At 51.4% G+C, this 16,562-nt stretch overlaps 6 protein-coding genes across 6 annotated transcripts; 4 read left to right on the top strand and 2 right to left on the bottom strand.

The window, feature by feature from the left end:
* Positions 1-560: 560 nt before the first annotated feature.
* N7498_003712 (mitochondrial 37S ribosomal protein mS38) lies at positions 561-1,886 on the top strand. Its single transcript, XM_058450774.1, has 2 exons — positions 561-945; positions 1,018-1,886. The coding sequence occupies exons 1-2, from the start codon at positions 603-605 to the stop codon at positions 1,722-1,724; spliced, it is 1,050 nt and encodes a 349-aa protein (XP_058310236.1). The 5' UTR covers positions 561-602; the 3' UTR covers positions 1,725-1,886.
* An 813-nt stretch (positions 1,887-2,699) lies between these two features.
* On the bottom strand, positions 2,700-3,664 carry N7498_003711 (H(+)-transporting V0 sector ATPase subunit c; the record flags this gene model as incomplete). The annotated part of the gene is made up of 6 exons (XM_058450773.1): positions 2,700-2,761; positions 2,823-2,926; positions 2,990-3,146; positions 3,246-3,375; positions 3,509-3,521; positions 3,648-3,664. 6 exons carry the CDS (start codon positions 3,662-3,664, stop codon positions 2,700-2,702), a joined length of 483 nt encoding a protein of 160 aa, XP_058310235.1.
* A 278-nt stretch (positions 3,665-3,942) lies between these two features.
* N7498_003710 (uncharacterized protein) lies at positions 3,943-5,575 on the bottom strand (the record flags this gene model as incomplete). The annotated part of the gene is made up of 2 exons (XM_058450772.1): positions 3,943-5,343; positions 5,399-5,575. The coding sequence occupies 2 exons, from the start codon at positions 5,573-5,575 to the stop codon at positions 3,943-3,945; spliced, it is 1,578 nt and encodes a 525-aa protein (XP_058310234.1).
* A 446-nt stretch (positions 5,576-6,021) lies between these two features.
* On the top strand, positions 6,022-8,319 carry N7498_003709 (uncharacterized protein; the record flags this gene model as incomplete). Its single annotated transcript, XM_058450771.1, has 4 exons — positions 6,022-6,287; positions 6,346-6,475; positions 6,534-7,186; positions 7,236-8,319. The coding sequence occupies 4 exons, from the start codon at positions 6,022-6,024 to the stop codon at positions 8,317-8,319; spliced, it is 2,133 nt and encodes a 710-aa protein (XP_058310233.1).
* A 693-nt stretch (positions 8,320-9,012) lies between these two features.
* Positions 9,013-9,545, top strand: N7498_003708 (YqaE/Pmp3 family membrane protein). The gene is made up of 3 exons (XM_058450770.1): positions 9,013-9,125; positions 9,255-9,389; positions 9,468-9,545. Exons 1-3 carry the CDS (start codon positions 9,109-9,111, stop codon positions 9,487-9,489), a joined length of 174 nt encoding a protein of 57 aa, XP_058310232.1. The 5' UTR covers positions 9,013-9,108; the 3' UTR covers positions 9,490-9,545.
* Positions 9,546-11,297: 1,752 nt separating this feature from the next.
* N7498_003707 (uncharacterized protein) lies at positions 11,298-13,205 on the top strand (the record flags this gene model as incomplete). The annotated part of the gene is made up of 1 exon (XM_058450769.1): positions 11,298-13,205. The coding sequence occupies one exon, from the start codon at positions 11,298-11,300 to the stop codon at positions 13,203-13,205; it is 1,908 nt and encodes a 635-aa protein (XP_058310231.1).
* Between the last annotated feature and the right edge of the window lie 3,357 nt (positions 13,206-16,562).

Here is a 16,562-nt window from a genome sequence, read left to right as displayed (position 1 = left end):
CTCTGTTGCATTCCTCCGCGGCTCCATTCTCCTTCTATCTTCTCCAACACTATCGGAACCTCTCTTTCCTATTCTCTTTTCATTTTCTTATTTCTTCATGAGGCGTCTTGATATAAAGGAATCGCCGGCTCTCTGCCGCATCCTTGGGTCTATTACGTTGCATCCAAAAGCCCGTTGGATTTCGCTAACCAATGCCCCGCTTCGGTTTCAGCGAAGGTGTCTTTGCTCTCTTTTCCCTTTTATCTTTTCTCTTTTCTCTTATCGATTACGCAGGATGATACCACTTTTTTTGTCGCTTCAGATGTGTGATACCTGACGGCTGTTCCCTGTACTATCACAATTCATTATTGTTCCTTCTCATCAATGAACTCAATTGAATCTCGCAATGTATCATTAATTGTAGGCAATTGCTGCATCTAGAATGAATAATTTCGAGTTGTGCTCAGAGGAACCAGGTGATCGCAAGTGGTGAAAGTGACACCTGAGGCATAAAACTTACATAACGTCCGCATGATCTGAGACGCCGAGTTCCGACCCGATGATTTCGCCTCCGATTCAGACTCACCTCCAACTCTTCCCAATTGTTGGGTCCCTCGTCAACCATGTTGTCAACGTCGTTACGCCGGGCCGCATGGGCGCCTCTGTCCGGCATACCTCGTTCCGCCCAGAATATTCCTTCGACCGGTCTGCTCGGTGCGACCCGACATGTGCACCAGCGCCGATACTCCTCCTCCAAGCCGCCGGTCCCGCCCAGCGATGGCTCCCGTCGCCTGGATACCTCGACCCCGGCAAAGGGGGTGAACTCATCCGGTGAGAAGGGCAAGACGACCCGCCGCCGTGGGAAGGACAACGGTGCCCGCAACGGGTCTTCGAAGGCTAGCCAGCAGGACGCCGCATTTTCGAAGCTTCCCAGTGTCCCCTCGACACAGCACCGACAGCCACATGGTGAGTGCCTCGGCTACAGCTTTATCTCCTATTCAAGTTTCTGTACGGTGCTAACTTTCTTTGTTTATCAAGACGTCCATGTCGCTTCGTTCTTCTCCATTCACCGCCCCATCTCCGTGACCACCACGGTCCCTCCGACCTCGTCCACCGAAGCCTTCGATGCGATCTTCTCGTCAAAGAAGTTCCTCAAGAATGAGCCCGACGATGTCATCTTCACCCTTTCCTCGACAGCTCAGAACATGGAGTCCATGGCCAACGGTATGTCCGAGCCCGAAGACCAGTTCGGCCAGCTCCAGCGGAGCTTCACGAGCGATCCAAATGGAGACCTCCAGATGCTCGATGGTGCCGAGGCCAAGATGTCCGTGGAGGAGTTCGTCCGACGCCTGCGTCCGTTCCACCCTCCTCCGCCTCCGATCCCCATGGACATGAACCCTAGCTCCGACGCCATGGAGTCCCAAGCCCAGAACCAGCACGAGACTTCGACCTACTCGACCGTGTTGACGATTCGGGAAACTCGCAACTCCGATGGTCGCAAGACCTACGAGGCTTCTACCGGTCCCTTTGTCCGCGACATGGAGGACCCTGAGCACGAGGGCATCACCATCGACGCACCCAGCGGCTCGGCCTCGGGCATGACCTATGTTGAACGTCGTCGCCACAACCAGACTATCCACGCCATCAGCACCAAGCGCCGCCGCAAGGTCAAGATGAAGAAGCACAAGTTCAAGAAGCTGATGCGGAGAACGCGCACTCTTAGACGGAAACTCGACAAAGCTTAGACTGCTCTTTCGCTTTTCCATTTTGCTTTTCTCGTTCGGTTTATCGGATGCATCTATGGCCCGCGTCTTTGCATAGTCTTGGGTTGAGGCTTAGTGTTGTCTGACTTTCAGGGCATATATCCTACTTATTATCGTACATTGCGAAATTCTCTTTTTTTTTTCCTTGTTTCGTCTATTCCTTCTACTCTCCCACCCTCCACTAAATATCCAATCATCGCCATATCTTTGAGACGCTTTTATGGTCATTGAACTGTTTTCTTATGTGTGTGCGGCATTTATGGCCCCAATACATTGCGGACTACCCAATAGATTCTGCTCTTTTGATATTTCAGCCCATCTCCGTGATATATTGTTCACGGGTAGCTCGAAGCAATAAGGACCTTGACAGGCATACTTTGCCAAGTCTTTACGTAGGAAAACCCCCTATTGAAACATTTGATAGGTACTTCAAGGTCTTACGACAGCAAGAGACTTGAAATACACAAATCGGGATTGCTATATCATACCGAATACAAAGACCCGACAACCAAAAAAGGACAAGAAAGAGCCAAAACCGAGAGAAAATAAAAAGGGTTTGTAAATCCACAGCTTAGCCAGACCGACAAGAAACAAGTCCAGGGCCCAGTTCAGCGAGACCCATAAAAAGTACAGTATCCAGCGCGCGTTCATGCAATGTAAGCCAGTTCAATATCTACCACACCTGACCAACCAGTCTCGGAAGGTTCCCAGTTCTACATACCACCAAAAAAGAAATCCCTTTCAGAGTTCAAAAAAATGAATTTATCATAGCCAAAATCATCTTTTCCTTGTACCACTGTCCTCGTCGCCCGGCATAATGCGAGAGAAACCGTGAGTTGCTATGTTGGGGTCGGAAGTCGATAATAACACACCGGAAAACGGTATAAGTCACCAGGTACCGTAGAAAGATAGCTGGATTGAGAGTCCGAGTTCCGAGTGCAACGAGACGCTTCTCGTTTAGGTGCAGGAGGCTTTCGAGCGGGAGTTCATGAGAAGAGCGACAATCAACCCGTAAAGACCTAGATGAGGGAAAAGCTGTTAGAATGGACGATATGGATTTGCTCGGACGGATAGACTCACCCAGAACTTCAGCGAAAATGAGAATCAAAATCATTCCGACGTAGAGGCGGGGTTGCTGAGCAGTTCCACGAACACCGGCGTCACCGACAATACCAATAGCGAAACTGTACAGAGTCATTAGTCATGGAAATGTTTGATAAGTCGGGATCAATCAAGTTTGAACATACCCAGCGGCCAGACCGGCCAGACCGACAGAAAGACCAGCGCCGAGCTGAATGAATCCAGTGTACAGAGGGAGCTTCTGGGTCAGGTCGTTGGCGACCAAGACCGACACGACCAGACCATAGATACCAATGATACCAGCCATGACAATGGGGACAATGTCTAAGATTCAAGGTTAGCGAAAAGACCCATGGAAGCTAAGAAAGATATCACCGCGGCGTGATATCGCAACTTTCTGAGCCTGTTTGGAGCTTGACGTACTCTTGACGATCAGGTCGGGACGGAGGACAGCCATGGAGCACACTCCGACACCGGCCTTAGCGGTACCATACGCGGCACCGAAGCAGGTGAAGACGATGGCGGACGTGCAGCCCAGCGCACCGAAGAAGGGCTAGAATCATAGCATCAGTTATCGTTCTCAGGCTAGCGTGACAGGTGTGTGTGGTTGAAGATGTGGAGGGGACGGCTAAAACACGGAGACGTGGACGGGGTGGACTCGGGGAGATCGAGGAAGCTAGACTCACCGCATAGACGGGGCTATCGGAGCATTTCGGTTAGCAAAGATTCATCAATGCTTGGAAACCTCCGGAGAGCGAAGCAGTAGACCGACGATCCATAGCTGTCAAGCACCCAGGGGGGTTGGGAGGCTGCATAGCGACTTACCAAAGCTCTGTGGCCATTTTGATGGTATGGAGGCTCGACGAGCTTCTCTGGAAGAGGATCTTGCTTGAAATGGATGATAGGAGACCCGAGATGTGCAGGCTCAAGCCGTGGATGAGGAGATTGCGGTAATCGGGAGGATGGAGAGTGCTACGAGGTCAGAAGCCACCACGCTGGTCCCGGATCACGTGAATGGCTCTTGGCACGGCAGACGCTCCACATCGATCTCTGGTTTGTATACATGTCTCTTCAATTGGCTTTTTCTTTACCTTTCTATCTTACACATGCCTAAAGTTCGTTATTGTACAGGGTTCATAATCACTCTGCATCCTGGTATATCCAGCTTGGTGCTGGAACTGGATGTCTCTGCTCCATCCATCATTGGCTGCGAGTACGCAATCGCCTTTTCGGACAGCGCTCCAAAAGAACTCGGCACAACGACAAGGTCGTGCTTATTCTCATTCAGAGATTGAACATCCACTTCTTCAGCATCGGCAACGACACCAAACCGGTAGGTGACAGATCCTTTCACCCCATGGTTGCTTGTAACTTCGTCTTGTGAATGTTCCGGTTCTAGCCCGACGAAGAATTGGATGAAATCACCTGTTGTGGCGACCTGTGACAACAGGGAGAGATCATCACCTATCATCCCCTTGGCGAAAAATGCCGGCATCTCTAGAGGCGCATCTGCGCTAGGGTTGAAGATTTGATCCAGGGAGAGTAGTTCATCGGAACGCGTCATCCCTGGGAAGCTAACCTCTGGATCTAGCGAAAGAAGACCTTGTTTCTTTCCCCATCCGCCTCCACCGCTCATGACGCGGTGCAGCTTACCACCCCGGCGCAAGGACTGGACGACTCGATCCTGGGTGGATGAAGATTCCCAATCGGCAACCACCAGGTCAGGCTTCTCAACCAAGGCCCAGACGGAGACCCTTTGGTCGACAATATTATGCTCGTCAATGTATCGGGGAAGCGCCGTCTCCAGTTCGGAGGAAGCGGGCATTGGCTCGGCCGAAGTTGGGTCTGTCGATTTTGAAACCTGCCGCAGGATGTTGCCCATACTCGTAATGACCCGCCTTCTCTCGCCTACGGGGTCGAGCGGAAGAGTTAGACTGGGATTCGTAGTAGTCGAGACAGATGTGACAGAGCAGCTTGTGAGGTCCGCTGATTTATCGATGGTATATGCGCCAGCGGCATCGTTATAATTCCAGCGCATGCCGATAAGTGTCGATTCTTTTCCATTGATAAAGATGGTGTTTGTAAGGCGTAGACCGACTTCATACGCTGGTCCTTCAGAGACGTTTATGCCTTGAATGGAAATCGCAAGGTCGGCTTCCTCGCCAGCGGGCCCTCCAATGCGACGAACAGGTGCTGCTTTTCCTCGTACATTCTCTCTTTGGATTGTTAAGAGAGACAAACCCTCGGACTCTGATGAGAAGGTAGAGTCGGCGCTCCCTTCCGAAGTTGGCATATCAGATTGCGTAGAATTGGGAAGTTTATCAACAACTGCTGCAACGGCGTAGAGAGGAGTGGACTTCGGAACACTGTGATATAATCGGCTTATCAAGGACTCGAGGAATGGATTGGCGGTGTCAATCCAGTGGGCAAAGCTAGGGGTGACGAGAAGGAGGGGCACGGAATCCGAGGCGGCGTCCACGGACGGCGTGGAGGGGAGAGTTGACAAGATATCGTCGGGATTCTTTGCATGCCCGTTAGTGTACGGCGAGGCAATGGTGGAAGGTTGAAAAGCTCACAATAGCTGCCGGCGTCCTCGTGAGCCATGTGTAAGCAAAGGGCGAAAAGTTCTTCGCAGGGACCTTGCGATTGGTCTCTGTCGCAAACAGGCGGTTTGCGACACTCGAGCTCCGAGCTCGGTTTGAGCTGCGCATAAGGCGGAGTGGCGTGGATCGAAGGACCACCCTGGGGGCCATGGCGTTCAGGCCATATCTGGAGGCCATTGACATCTGGGCATCAGCCTCAAACGCGGAATGTCAAACAGAGAGAAAGTTGGAGCGGCGGAGAGTGACCACAGATGCGCGCGATTTAGACGGGAAAAAGTTCTGTAATACTCTGTATACTTTACCGTACTTGCCGTCAATTTTTCTTGAATAAACGTCACAAATTACAAGACGAACTAACCGCTTCTGGCAGTTGATGCCGCGGACATCCGCGGACCTCGCCCATGTCGTCTTACTGTCTTCTCTTAGCCTGTCTGTCTGGTACAGCGTACGCTATTTCATTGGCCTTTGGCAAAATTGAAGGGCCTGAAAGGTTCTGGGCTTCCTGGCTATTTAAAAAGGCAAGCCCCGCGGAGCTCCGCGGCCTGAGATCTGCATACCCGCCGCAGTCGGATCAGTTCAGAACTACATGCTCAGTCATGAAACGAGATAATCAGGGCAACCCAGTCCAGGTGACACACCGATGGAATCGACCACCGCTATCATGTCTGCCCTGTCGTGAAAAGAAGCGCCGATGTGATCGTGCTCAGCCATGCTCAAACTGCGTGCTCCGAGACATTCCATGCAACTATGCTGGGCAAAGCTCGGAGACTCTAGGGCCATCCGGGGCTTCACAGGCATCCACTGCTGGCTCTGGTCAAGTCACTGGAGCACAGCCTGTAAATTCAGCTGAAGTTAACAATCGGTGAGTAACTTGTGTCCCGATTATTAATTTGATGAAGGTGTCAGCTAACATCCCGAAGCAACGTGGATGAGATGATTCTTCATCGTATTCGAAGATTGGAAGGAATCATAGAAAGATCCGTTGTGTCTCCACAGGTCGATGTCAAACACCAGGGGATATTTTCAACCTCAACACCTACTTCAGAACCAGTGGGTATATCCTTGCTCTAAATCATGTAACTAACCTAATTGTTGACATTTGTTATAGGCTTTTGGCTCTCACTATGTCATGTCATTCAACTCGCATCCTCCGGCAGATTCAATTAGCTATAACTACAGCGAATACCCAAGTATCGTCGACCTTACGCGGAAACTTCCTCCTCTACGAGAGGCAAAAAGCCTGTTCGATCATTTTGCAACAACACTGCAGCCGACGTTCGGCATACTTCATATCCCATCTACTCGTGTCCTGATGGAGCGCACCTATCAGTGCTTCCTGGAGGGCGAAGAGGCTCCAGCGGCGGATTTGATGCTACTCTTTGCGGTTTTCGCTGGAGCTGCACTTGTTTGGACACCCCAGCTTCTGGAGAAGTTAAATGCAACTCAATGGGAAACCAAGTCGGCTTTCATGGCATATACTCGCCTTGCACTGGCTATCTTGGATCACCCTCGTCAGATCATACAGTCATCGACCACGGCCCTTGTGGCCACTGGCACCATGGCCCATCTGCTCATGAATACCGACGGCTTTCCTCTCAAGGTCCACGTGCTTCGAAATCGATGCCTGTTGATGTCGAGATATTTGGGAATTCACCGTTTGGATACGGCGAAAGCACGAGAAGAACGAAGGCTCAAGGGATGTGATATGATTGAGGTCGAGGTTCAGAGACGTCTCTGGTGGAACATGGTAGCATCTGACTGGTAAGTTGTGGGTTCTTGAGTACATGCAAAGTATGCTGACAAGTCTCAGGCTTCTTTCGTTTTCCGGCGGGCCTCAAGAAGGTGCATACACTCTTCAACCAAAACACATGAATGTGAACTTGCCGAGTAATACGGATGATGAATTTATTACAAGCACAGAGGTTAAACAAAACCTGCCTCTGTCCGTGCCTACCAGCATTTCTGGGTTCTTCTTCAGAGTCAAGACGGCAGAAGTCTGCCGTGAGGTTATTGACGCCCTACCATCTATCCTGCTGGATTCTCAAGAGCCAGAATACGACACTATCCTCCAGTTGGACAGACGTTTCCACGATCTCATCGATAATCTTCCGATATTCTTCAAATTGGACCAGGAAAGCATCGAACAGAGCCGGGCCATTTGCAAAGAGCGACCTTACATTGCCGGACAACGGCTTGCGGTACATTTCAGCATCCACACTCGTCTGTGTCGACTCCACAGGCCATATCATCTGGAAGGCGTGACGAACCCCAAGTACGCCTACTCGCACGCGATGTGTATCCGTTCTGCCCACACCGTACTAGAACTACGACGTGCGATGGACGAGGTGGACTCTGAGATCCTAGTGAAGCCAGCACGGTTCTGGACTGTCATGCATCATGTGTTCTTCGCGGCTGTGATTCTGGCGATGGACGTGTCGTTCAATCCCGAGGCGCCAGACGCGGAGGCTCGCAAGGCGAAGGTCCTTGCTGCCTACGAAACTCTAGAAAGATCGAAGCAGGATTCGATGCACCTGATGGAAGGAATTCAGAAGAATCTACAGACCCTGATGTCTACACTTCACAAGCAGCGATCACAAGTAACCGGCCCTACCCTAAATGATCCCGCCCATGAGGCGTTGCCAACTAGCCAGCCGGTAAATGGGCTTGGCGGATCACAGGCAGTTCATGAAGGCGAAAGTTCAGACTTTGTGCAACCCTCCTCGACAATAATTGGCGACGGTGCCCTGGGCTTCGGGTTGATCAATGACATTGGCGAGGAAGGTTGGGAGCATCTCTGGTCCGAATTTGTGGCTGTGGCCCCTGATCTCGATGCGCCACAGTGGAACGCACTGCTCGACGATGTTGATTTTACCTCTCAGCTCGATGTATACTAGGATGCTGAATACGAAACGTGAAGCTATCCACGGCCTCTGCCCGTTCACCCCAAGCATGTTCCGAATGAGGGAACGATCCGATCGCCTCGAGATCCTTACTGTAGTACTGTACCTTCGGCTTGCGTCAGGGGCGCCACAGCCATCATGTCCTAGGTGAAACTCGAGCCACTCCGACAAACACCGGCAGAGCACGAACTTGTAAGAATTACTTTTGAATGAGGTCATGCCGAACCAATCCCATAACAAGGCATGCATCGTGGCCTGGCAAGTGGGGGCTACAGGGACGTAGGGCTGGACCGTTGGGCAATAAGCGCCACGACGAGAGTGGGAAGCCAAGAACCAACCATCATGAGACCGCCGCACATCGAGATACATGTTGCCAAGCCAAGTTTCCAGGCAGCCGGCAAACGGGGACTTGGGATAGGCTCGGCCGTGTGTCGTCTCAGGTAGCCCTAGGTAGCCCCGGGCATCATGGAAGGGGGTTGGGACTTGGTCGGAACGTGCAGCAGATCGCAGAGGTACCAAGGCTGGAAACCTTGGCCGGGCGACTATCGCAATTAGAATAATTAAAAACAGCCACAATCAGGCAGAACGGGAAACTCTGCAGCGCTGAGCCACAGGCACTCACCAATCATGCGGTGTTGCGCCACAGGTGGCGGGCCCATGACGCAACCGCCCGCAGCTGCAACTCTCCCTTTTCTTTTAAAGCAAGCTGCTCTCCGCATTCTTCCTCCAAACCCCTTCCCACTTTTGTCTTGATTCACCCGTCAACTCAATCCCACCACCATCATGCCTTTCACTGCCTCGTAAGTCGTCCTCGCTCTGGAACTGGAAGAACAGCTCGACTTCACTGCGCGCTCCAATTTCCGGTTCCGGTTCCGGTTCCGGTCGCACTCGAACGAAAAGCGAACATCATGGCTGACTCCACTGCACAGTGACATCTGCAAGATCTTCTTCGCCATCATCCTGCCTCCTCTGGGTGTCTTCCTGGAGCGCGGATGTGGTGCTGACTTCCTGATCAACATCTGTTTGACCATCCTGGGTTGGATCCCCGGTGTCATCCACGCCTTGTACGTGATCTCTCGCTCTCCTTCTACCCGAGTTCCACCCCGGGTAGCCATTCAAAACAATACTAACGGTCTCTCCAGCTACATCATTTTCAAATACTAGTCAAGCACGCAACGGAACAAGCAACGCCGTGTCGTCCAGGTCTATCCGCCCGGCACTTGAAATGTCCTTGCTCTTTCCAAATGCAGCGATGCAGTTGCCAGCGAGCGCCGGCGCCAGCGCGGTTCCGCCGAAGTCCGGTCGAGTCTAGCCCTCTGCAGCGTCCCCCGCTTGGCATCAGCCTGATGCCCATAATTGCCTAATTTCAGTCTTTGTGCGCGCGTGCACGTCGTCTATTTAACATTTTTTTTCTTATTTCCTTTGTTTTGTGACACGATAATGCCGGTCTTGTTTTTGCTTTTCAAATGATACCACCTCATATCGTCTGGCTGTCGGGCTGTGTGTCCTGGCTCGTGGTCGGTTAGCTTTTACTATTGACGGAATGGCAATTATTTGAAAACCCGAATTCAGTACTTGCTACATGTTAGAGAGATGTAGTATCCCCAAATCTGCAGCATGGGGTGGTGTGACGTTTGATAGGCGGCCCTATCGGATGAGGCGGGTATGACGAACCGCCTGTAAGTTGCACCATACAGGGCAGTAGCAACGCCACCACCGTAGATACAAATCATCGACGTTCGCTAGTCACGCCTTGCGTTGATCACGAGGGAGTTTTCTAGAAGCCTTGATGCTGAATTAAGAATCGAAGACTGGACCGCTTTCGATCGCATCGGGCTTTTCGGGGCTCCTCCCACTTCATGCTCCATTTTCCATCTTCAAAAGGTATGAACGTTGTGTTTGAATCACTCATTTTAATAACTATATCGGAGGCAAAGGCTAATTTGACAAAGCGTCTTCCCAGAATCCACAGTATAAAACAATGAAATAGCACTTGTATATGGCCTCTGGACCTGCAATCCTGCAATAAACTTGGTCCAACCAGGCAGAATTCGCAGTCCAAGCAATCACCCAGGTTGAGAGCACATAGGCTATTCCTAAAGGACTGTCCTGTACACTCTGCGCCATTGACATCAACACTCTCCTCGGCATTCTTATCCAACTTGGTACCAGGCCCACAGGTGGGACCAGCGCTTCTGTATACAGTAAGATCAACTAGTGTATACACGTCGCAAAGAGGGGACTTTGTAAATGGCCTATATGCATGATGATGAGAGACCTTGCTTCATTCTAGCTAACGCTACCCTGAAGCACCGTCAAAAGGTGGACCGAGGACGAACAACTCTCCAGTCCCAAAAACAAACAAGATTTGCATGAGATGAAAACGATCAGTGAAACCAGAGGAACCTGAAACACACCCCGGCACGATGGGTGACTCGCGCTGCACTGTAAGCGCCCACGCTTTGCCCCGGCGCGTATCGCAGGCGCCTACACCGCAGAAACCCAACCACCACCGGACCCAGGGCGCTTTACCACCTCACGGATTCGTCCGCTTGGACGAATTCACAGCCTGCGATGTCATCTGGTTTCACCATAGCGCCTGCATGTGCTCCGCCTCGATGGCCGGGTTTCAGAGTCGCCTCGCACCCTTTTGCTTGGTGAGCGGGCCCCTCATTTGGGCGTCATGGATGCAATCGCTACGCGCCTAATTTCGCGATGCGCTCACTTTTCGTGTTTAACTAAGCCCGAGTCCGTGTTGAGGCTGCGTGGCTTTTTATTCTTTTCGTCCTTGCTGTCTTTGCTTCGATAATCTTACCATTGCAGCTATTCTACTGCTGTCGATGATGATAACCTCAAAGATCTTATGGCCTCGAGGGTAGTCACTCCCATACAATATTGAAATAGGTTAGTTGAGGATACCAAGCTATAGGGGAAGAAACTTTCACTGATGCAATGTACAGAGTCTCCGCAGTATGCTCTTCCATCCTGCATACAGGATATTCGCTGCGGTCCTTCCGTTAGTCTTCATACGCTCGGCCAGCAGCTCGGATACTTCCAACGATGACTCGGGTTCGTCTCTATGGGATATTGTCCCAGAATGCGCGAAGACTTGTGTTGAAAACTTTGCCAAGTCCGAGTACACATCCGAAGAATGCAGCACTACATCGGATGTGGAGTGTTTGTGTCGGACGAAAACACCCAGCGGTCTCACCATTGGCGAGGCGGGGCTAAGCTGTGTCTACGCTCTGTGCTCGAAAACAATTGTACAAAACTCTTCTGTTGCAGTCTATCGAATCTGCGACTCGGTGTCGGGTGCTATCGCGGAGACGCATAAGACAATCACGGCATCGACCTTTCCCAGCGTGTTGTCTACTATTACGACCGAGACAGCGACAACCGACTCCGCTACAACTGCTTCCCAAACTTCAGATACCGCCCCAACGGCTACTACTCAATCCACAACCTCTACAACTTCTACCGCATCTCCCGGAATCACCGTTTACCATCCAACCTCGTCTGAAACTGGAGCGGCGCCACTCGTCAGTACTGAAACACCCTCTCCGACATCGACCAGCTCTTCATCTCCATCAAGCAGTCCGAGTGCTACGAAAAACAAAAACGATCACCACGTCAGCGCTGGTACTGTGATTGGAGTCTCCGTCGTATCGGGTGTGGCGGGCTCCTTCATCATTGGCGTTGCGGTGTTCTTTCTCTGCAAGAGATGGCGGCGAAACAACCGGGTCGAAGACCCTGACTCTGACTTTGAGATTGGAGGTGCAATGGCTGAACCTCCTGGCTTCTCACAATCCTCATCACGGAGCTCAACATCCGGTCCAAGGCCAGGGCCTTCTTCATTTGGTGCTGTAGCCAATCGCCAGGAAATGTCACAGTCATCACACACCTTACAGCCGGGGTCTCAGCGCCCACCGAGATTGGTTACACCTGACATCGAAGGCGATCTCCCAGAGCTCTGCGGGCGGGAGCGCATAGGACTGGCCGCCAGCTCAGATTCAGAGTGGGGGTCATCACCTAGGACATTGTCATCACAAGCCACACTTTCAGAACTCCTGCCAAACCAGGGAGCTGGACTATATCCCAAGCCTCTCAGATGGACCCACCGGCCTATTAGCGGGGAAACGCTCTTTGAAGAGGATGAATTTCAGCAGGGCGTGATAGAGAGAAGACAGAATGCCGCCCAAAGATCAGGGTCTCCAAATGTGATAACAGGGCTGCCAGCCAACCCTCGCGCGCTCAAGAACGGATTTCCAGCACAGAAATTCCTCCGTGCCCCTATTCAACAACGACCAAACCAGAGTCGAAACCTAACACCCGATCCTACCACGGATGGGTCGGCACCACCATTCGTCAGGCCTGCCTTACCCGGATCCGACACATCAAACAGCACCTGGACACCAATAGACAGCTCAGGTTCATCGCACGAGACATCATCCAACACATCCCTCGCAGCCCCCTTCAGTGCCGCTCAAGGCCGCATCCTGAGCGGTACTCATAGTCGAGCCGGCCCTACAGCACCAACTCCCTCGAGCACACTAGGACCACCCGCGGAGATAGTATCCCGGCCACGCATCGTCCGCGGCGACGATATCAAACGCGTCCAAATCCGCAGCAGCCCACATCCACCCAGCGAGGTAGGAGCACCGTGGGGCCCTGATGACTTGTGGCTTGAACGCGGCCGTGGAAGGGATGTACGTGCCTCGTCCTCCGAGGTTCCATATCCCTCAGAAGTGAATCCCGGCACTATTGGATACCCATCAAGTCCCAAGAAGAGACCCGAGGGTGCGCCGAAGAGAGTGTCACCGACGAGTCGCAATTTGACGCCTTCAAGGCGGGGACAGGATATGTTTCTGCGTGTGGATTGATGCACCCACTCTCTTAATGTATTTTTTTTCCTTTGGCATTGGGCTGGGCCTGCAATGCGTTGGTTGTACATATTAGTTTGTATTATGCACATTGATGAGCACAACTGTATCAATAGAATTTTTTTGTGTGGATGAAGGTCTGTCTGTTTATATAACGGGTTGTAGTTCAGGGCACCATCTTGTATAACCCATTCTTTTACCAGCATTATCTTATTCTGATGCATTTTAAAGACTTAGCATGCACCGGAACCGCGTTCTTTCGGCCTATAGTCTCTAGCCACCGTATTTACGATGGCCCCTCTTAATACCGAATAATAGAGAGAAGCTGCGCACGAGCTATTTCCTTCATCGGCGAGGCTTGTATTGTGTTTGGGATGCGGATAACGGAGACCTATGCTCTTGTCAGCAGAACTAGTTCTCTTCGGTGTCTGCATTCACATGTTAATCCCAAGTTACCTTGCATAGGCCGTGCGCACGTAGTGTTCAGGTGAATGATACAGATACGAATCGGGCGCCTCCATGCAAGCCGTCCCGGCTTGCGACTTCCCGCTCAGATCTCGACCAGGATTGGCTGGCAACGGCTGTGATTAGACACGGACGGACAGACATACATGGACCTACAGCATTTTCACTCCCCGCCTTGTAACATGCACTGCCCGTAACCCGGCTTAGGGTCTGGAGGTCACGAGTTTCCCTGCACGCTAACACCAGCTCAAGCCACTCGAACACATTCCCGGAGGGTTCCGCATTTTGGCAATTCTACATTGTAGAAGCATCAAGTTCACGGCGAATTCGAGTAGTTGCCTGTTAGTCCGCTGGGCCTACTTATCTGTCTATCACTTCCGTATGCTTCCTGCAAGTGCTTAGCGACGAGATGGTCCATGGTCCTCTAGCTTCTCTGCAAATTTGCAGCGGTAACTTGTATTTCTAGAAAGTGAGCCGCTCTACAGTAGCGTCCAGTCGACGTCGTATCCGAGGGCCAATTTTGCGCCGCCACATACATACAGTACAGTCCAATGCGCTCCGTTGATTGGATAACCAGCCCGACACCCAGACAAAGGCCACGCGAATGCGGCATAGCCTCGATACCCCAATCGGGATAATGAACGGCCGATTCTCGGTCTGGTTGATGTTATCATAGCCCCAGTAGGACCCATCAACCAGTAACGTAATTCACAAGCGAGTGGCTCACACAAGCGAGTGGCCCACCCCATCCAAAATCGCTCACTCAAACCACCTACCTCAATTCAACTAGCTACAATGCCACCAATTCGCACTGAATCTTCGCAGAAATCGACCAATCAGGAGGGCAGAATCTTATTAGCCCTTTCCGATGTTAAAAGCGGCCGCGTTGAATCGTTGCGCGCAGCAGCGAAGCTATACGATATCCCCGCTAGAACGCTATCGCGGCGGGCAAAAGGCACAATGTCACGCGTCGATACACGCCCAAATTCGCATAAATTGACTCAATTGGAAGAGGATTCGCTTGTCCAATGGATATTCTCTATGGATACGCGTGGTGCAGCGCCTAGACGTGCTACTGTACGAGAAATGGCCGATATTCTTCTTGCAGCGCGTGGAATCACCCCTCCGCCGACCGTTGGCATTAATTGGGTATCTAATTTTGTTAAACGACGTGATGAGCTTCGAACACGCTTCTCTAGGCGATATGACTACCAGCGCGCCCTTAACGAGGATCCAAAGGCTATAAAAGAGTGGTTTTTGATGGTACAACGCGCGATTGATGAGAACGGTATCCAACCGGAGGATATCTACAATTTTGATGAGACTGGATTCGCAATGGGCCTTATATCAGCGCAGAAAGTGGTTACACGAGCAGAATACTACAGTCGGCGATCACTTCTACAGCCAGGAAATCGCCAATGGGTCACTGCGATCGAAACGATATGCGCTGACGGCTATTCGCTGCCGCCCTGTATTATATTCAAAGGCCAGGTTTATATCGCTGGTTGGTTTGAATCAAATCTCCCTAGGGATTGGCGAATCGAAGTATCGAATAATGGCTGGACTACCGATGAAATCGGCCTTCGCTGGCTCCAAAAGATCTTCATTCCGTACACTAATTCGCGTGTACGAGGACGATTTCGCCTATTGATCCTTGACGGGCACGGTAGCCATCTTACACCTCAATTCGATCGAATCTGTGCCGAAAATGATATTATACCACTGTGTATGCCTTCACATTCGTCTCACTTACTTCAACCGCTTGATGTTGGGTGCTTTGCAGTGCTTAAGCGTGCGTACGGTCGCTTCGTGAGCGATTTAGTCCGAACAGGCTATAATCATATCGACAAGCTTGATTTTCTAGCAGATTATCCTCGCGCACGGCTAGAAGCTTTCCAGCCGCATATTATTCAAAGCAGCTTTGCAGCTACTGGTATCGTACCAGTTAGTGCCGAAAGAGTGCTTTCTAAGCTTAATATATCGCTTCGAACGCCTTCACCACCATCAAGCCGACCAAGCAGCAGATCTAGCCAATTCACACCGAAAACGCCTAGAACAGTGTTTCAGCTAGAAAAGCAAGCTTCTATGCTTGAAGAGCTACATAAGCAACTATCGAAAAGCCCTCCTACCCCATCGAAAACTATGATAAATCAAATTATCAAAGGATGCGCAATAACGATGCATAGCGCTGCGCTCCTTGCGAAGGAGAACGCCGATCTACGCGCAGCGAATGAAAAGAAACGTCAAAAGCGCACTCGATCGACTAGGCAGATTGCACACGAAGAGGGCCTATCAATCGAAGAGGGCCTACAGCTAGCTCAGCAGCTAATTCAGCCAGTAGAAGCTAATGAGGTAGTATCGCATGAGCAGGGCGATTTACCTAGTCAGCAGGATCAGCCACGCAGGAGGGCTCCACCAAGGTGTAGTGGATGCGGAACGATTGGGCATAAGATCAATCAATGTAATAAGCGATAGATTAGGATTAATTAATGCGATCCGGTTGATATATTCGCCTTTGAAAAATGGTGATGAGATTGGTGGGCCACTCGCTTGTGTGAGCCACTCGCTTGTGAATTACGTTATCCGGTTCCTGAACCCGGTTGAGTCAGCACTGGGGTCCGTGTGACGTCATTCCCCGTTCTGCCCCGCAGCGCACCGGCGGCTTGATTCAATCATGTCCTGCCGACGACGCCGCTAGAGAACGGGATACTCTAAATCGGATGGTTGACATGGGGTTACCAGTCAGCAGGCCAACAGGCCAAGTGATTCGTCAGTTGGGCGGTATGCGAGGGGTGCGACGGGGGATGGACATCGGTGTAGTAATATCTGGAGGCACCGGCGCCACGCCGAAATAAGGCCTAGAGACACGGAAAGAGCGCAGAACCGGTTCCG

Source organism: Penicillium cinerascens (assembly GCF_028974065.1).
Source record: "Penicillium cinerascens strain IBT 15544 chromosome Unknown contig_24_segment0_segment0, whole genome shotgun sequence".
In the NCBI taxonomy this organism is placed as follows: Eukaryota; Fungi; Ascomycota; class Eurotiomycetes; order Eurotiales; family Aspergillaceae; genus Penicillium; species Penicillium cinerascens.
Note: the sequence above shows the minus strand (reverse complement) of the source record. Positions and strands in the feature narration are given on the sequence as shown.

Excerpts from the sequence above, each read along its gene's own strand:
- N7498_003708 (XM_058450770.1), top strand. Across the intron at positions 9,390-9,467 it reads CCCGGTGTCATCCACGCCTT|CTACATCATTTTCAAATACT; the intron begins GTACGTGATCTC and ends CGGTCTCTCCAG.
- N7498_003712 (XM_058450774.1), top strand. The coding sequence starts at position 603 with ATGTTGTCAACGTCGTTACGCCGGGCCGCATGGGCGCCTCTGTCCGGC. Across the intron at positions 946-1,017 it reads ACAGCACCGACAGCCACATG|ACGTCCATGTCGCTTCGTTC; the intron begins GTGAGTGCCTCG and ends TTGTTTATCAAG.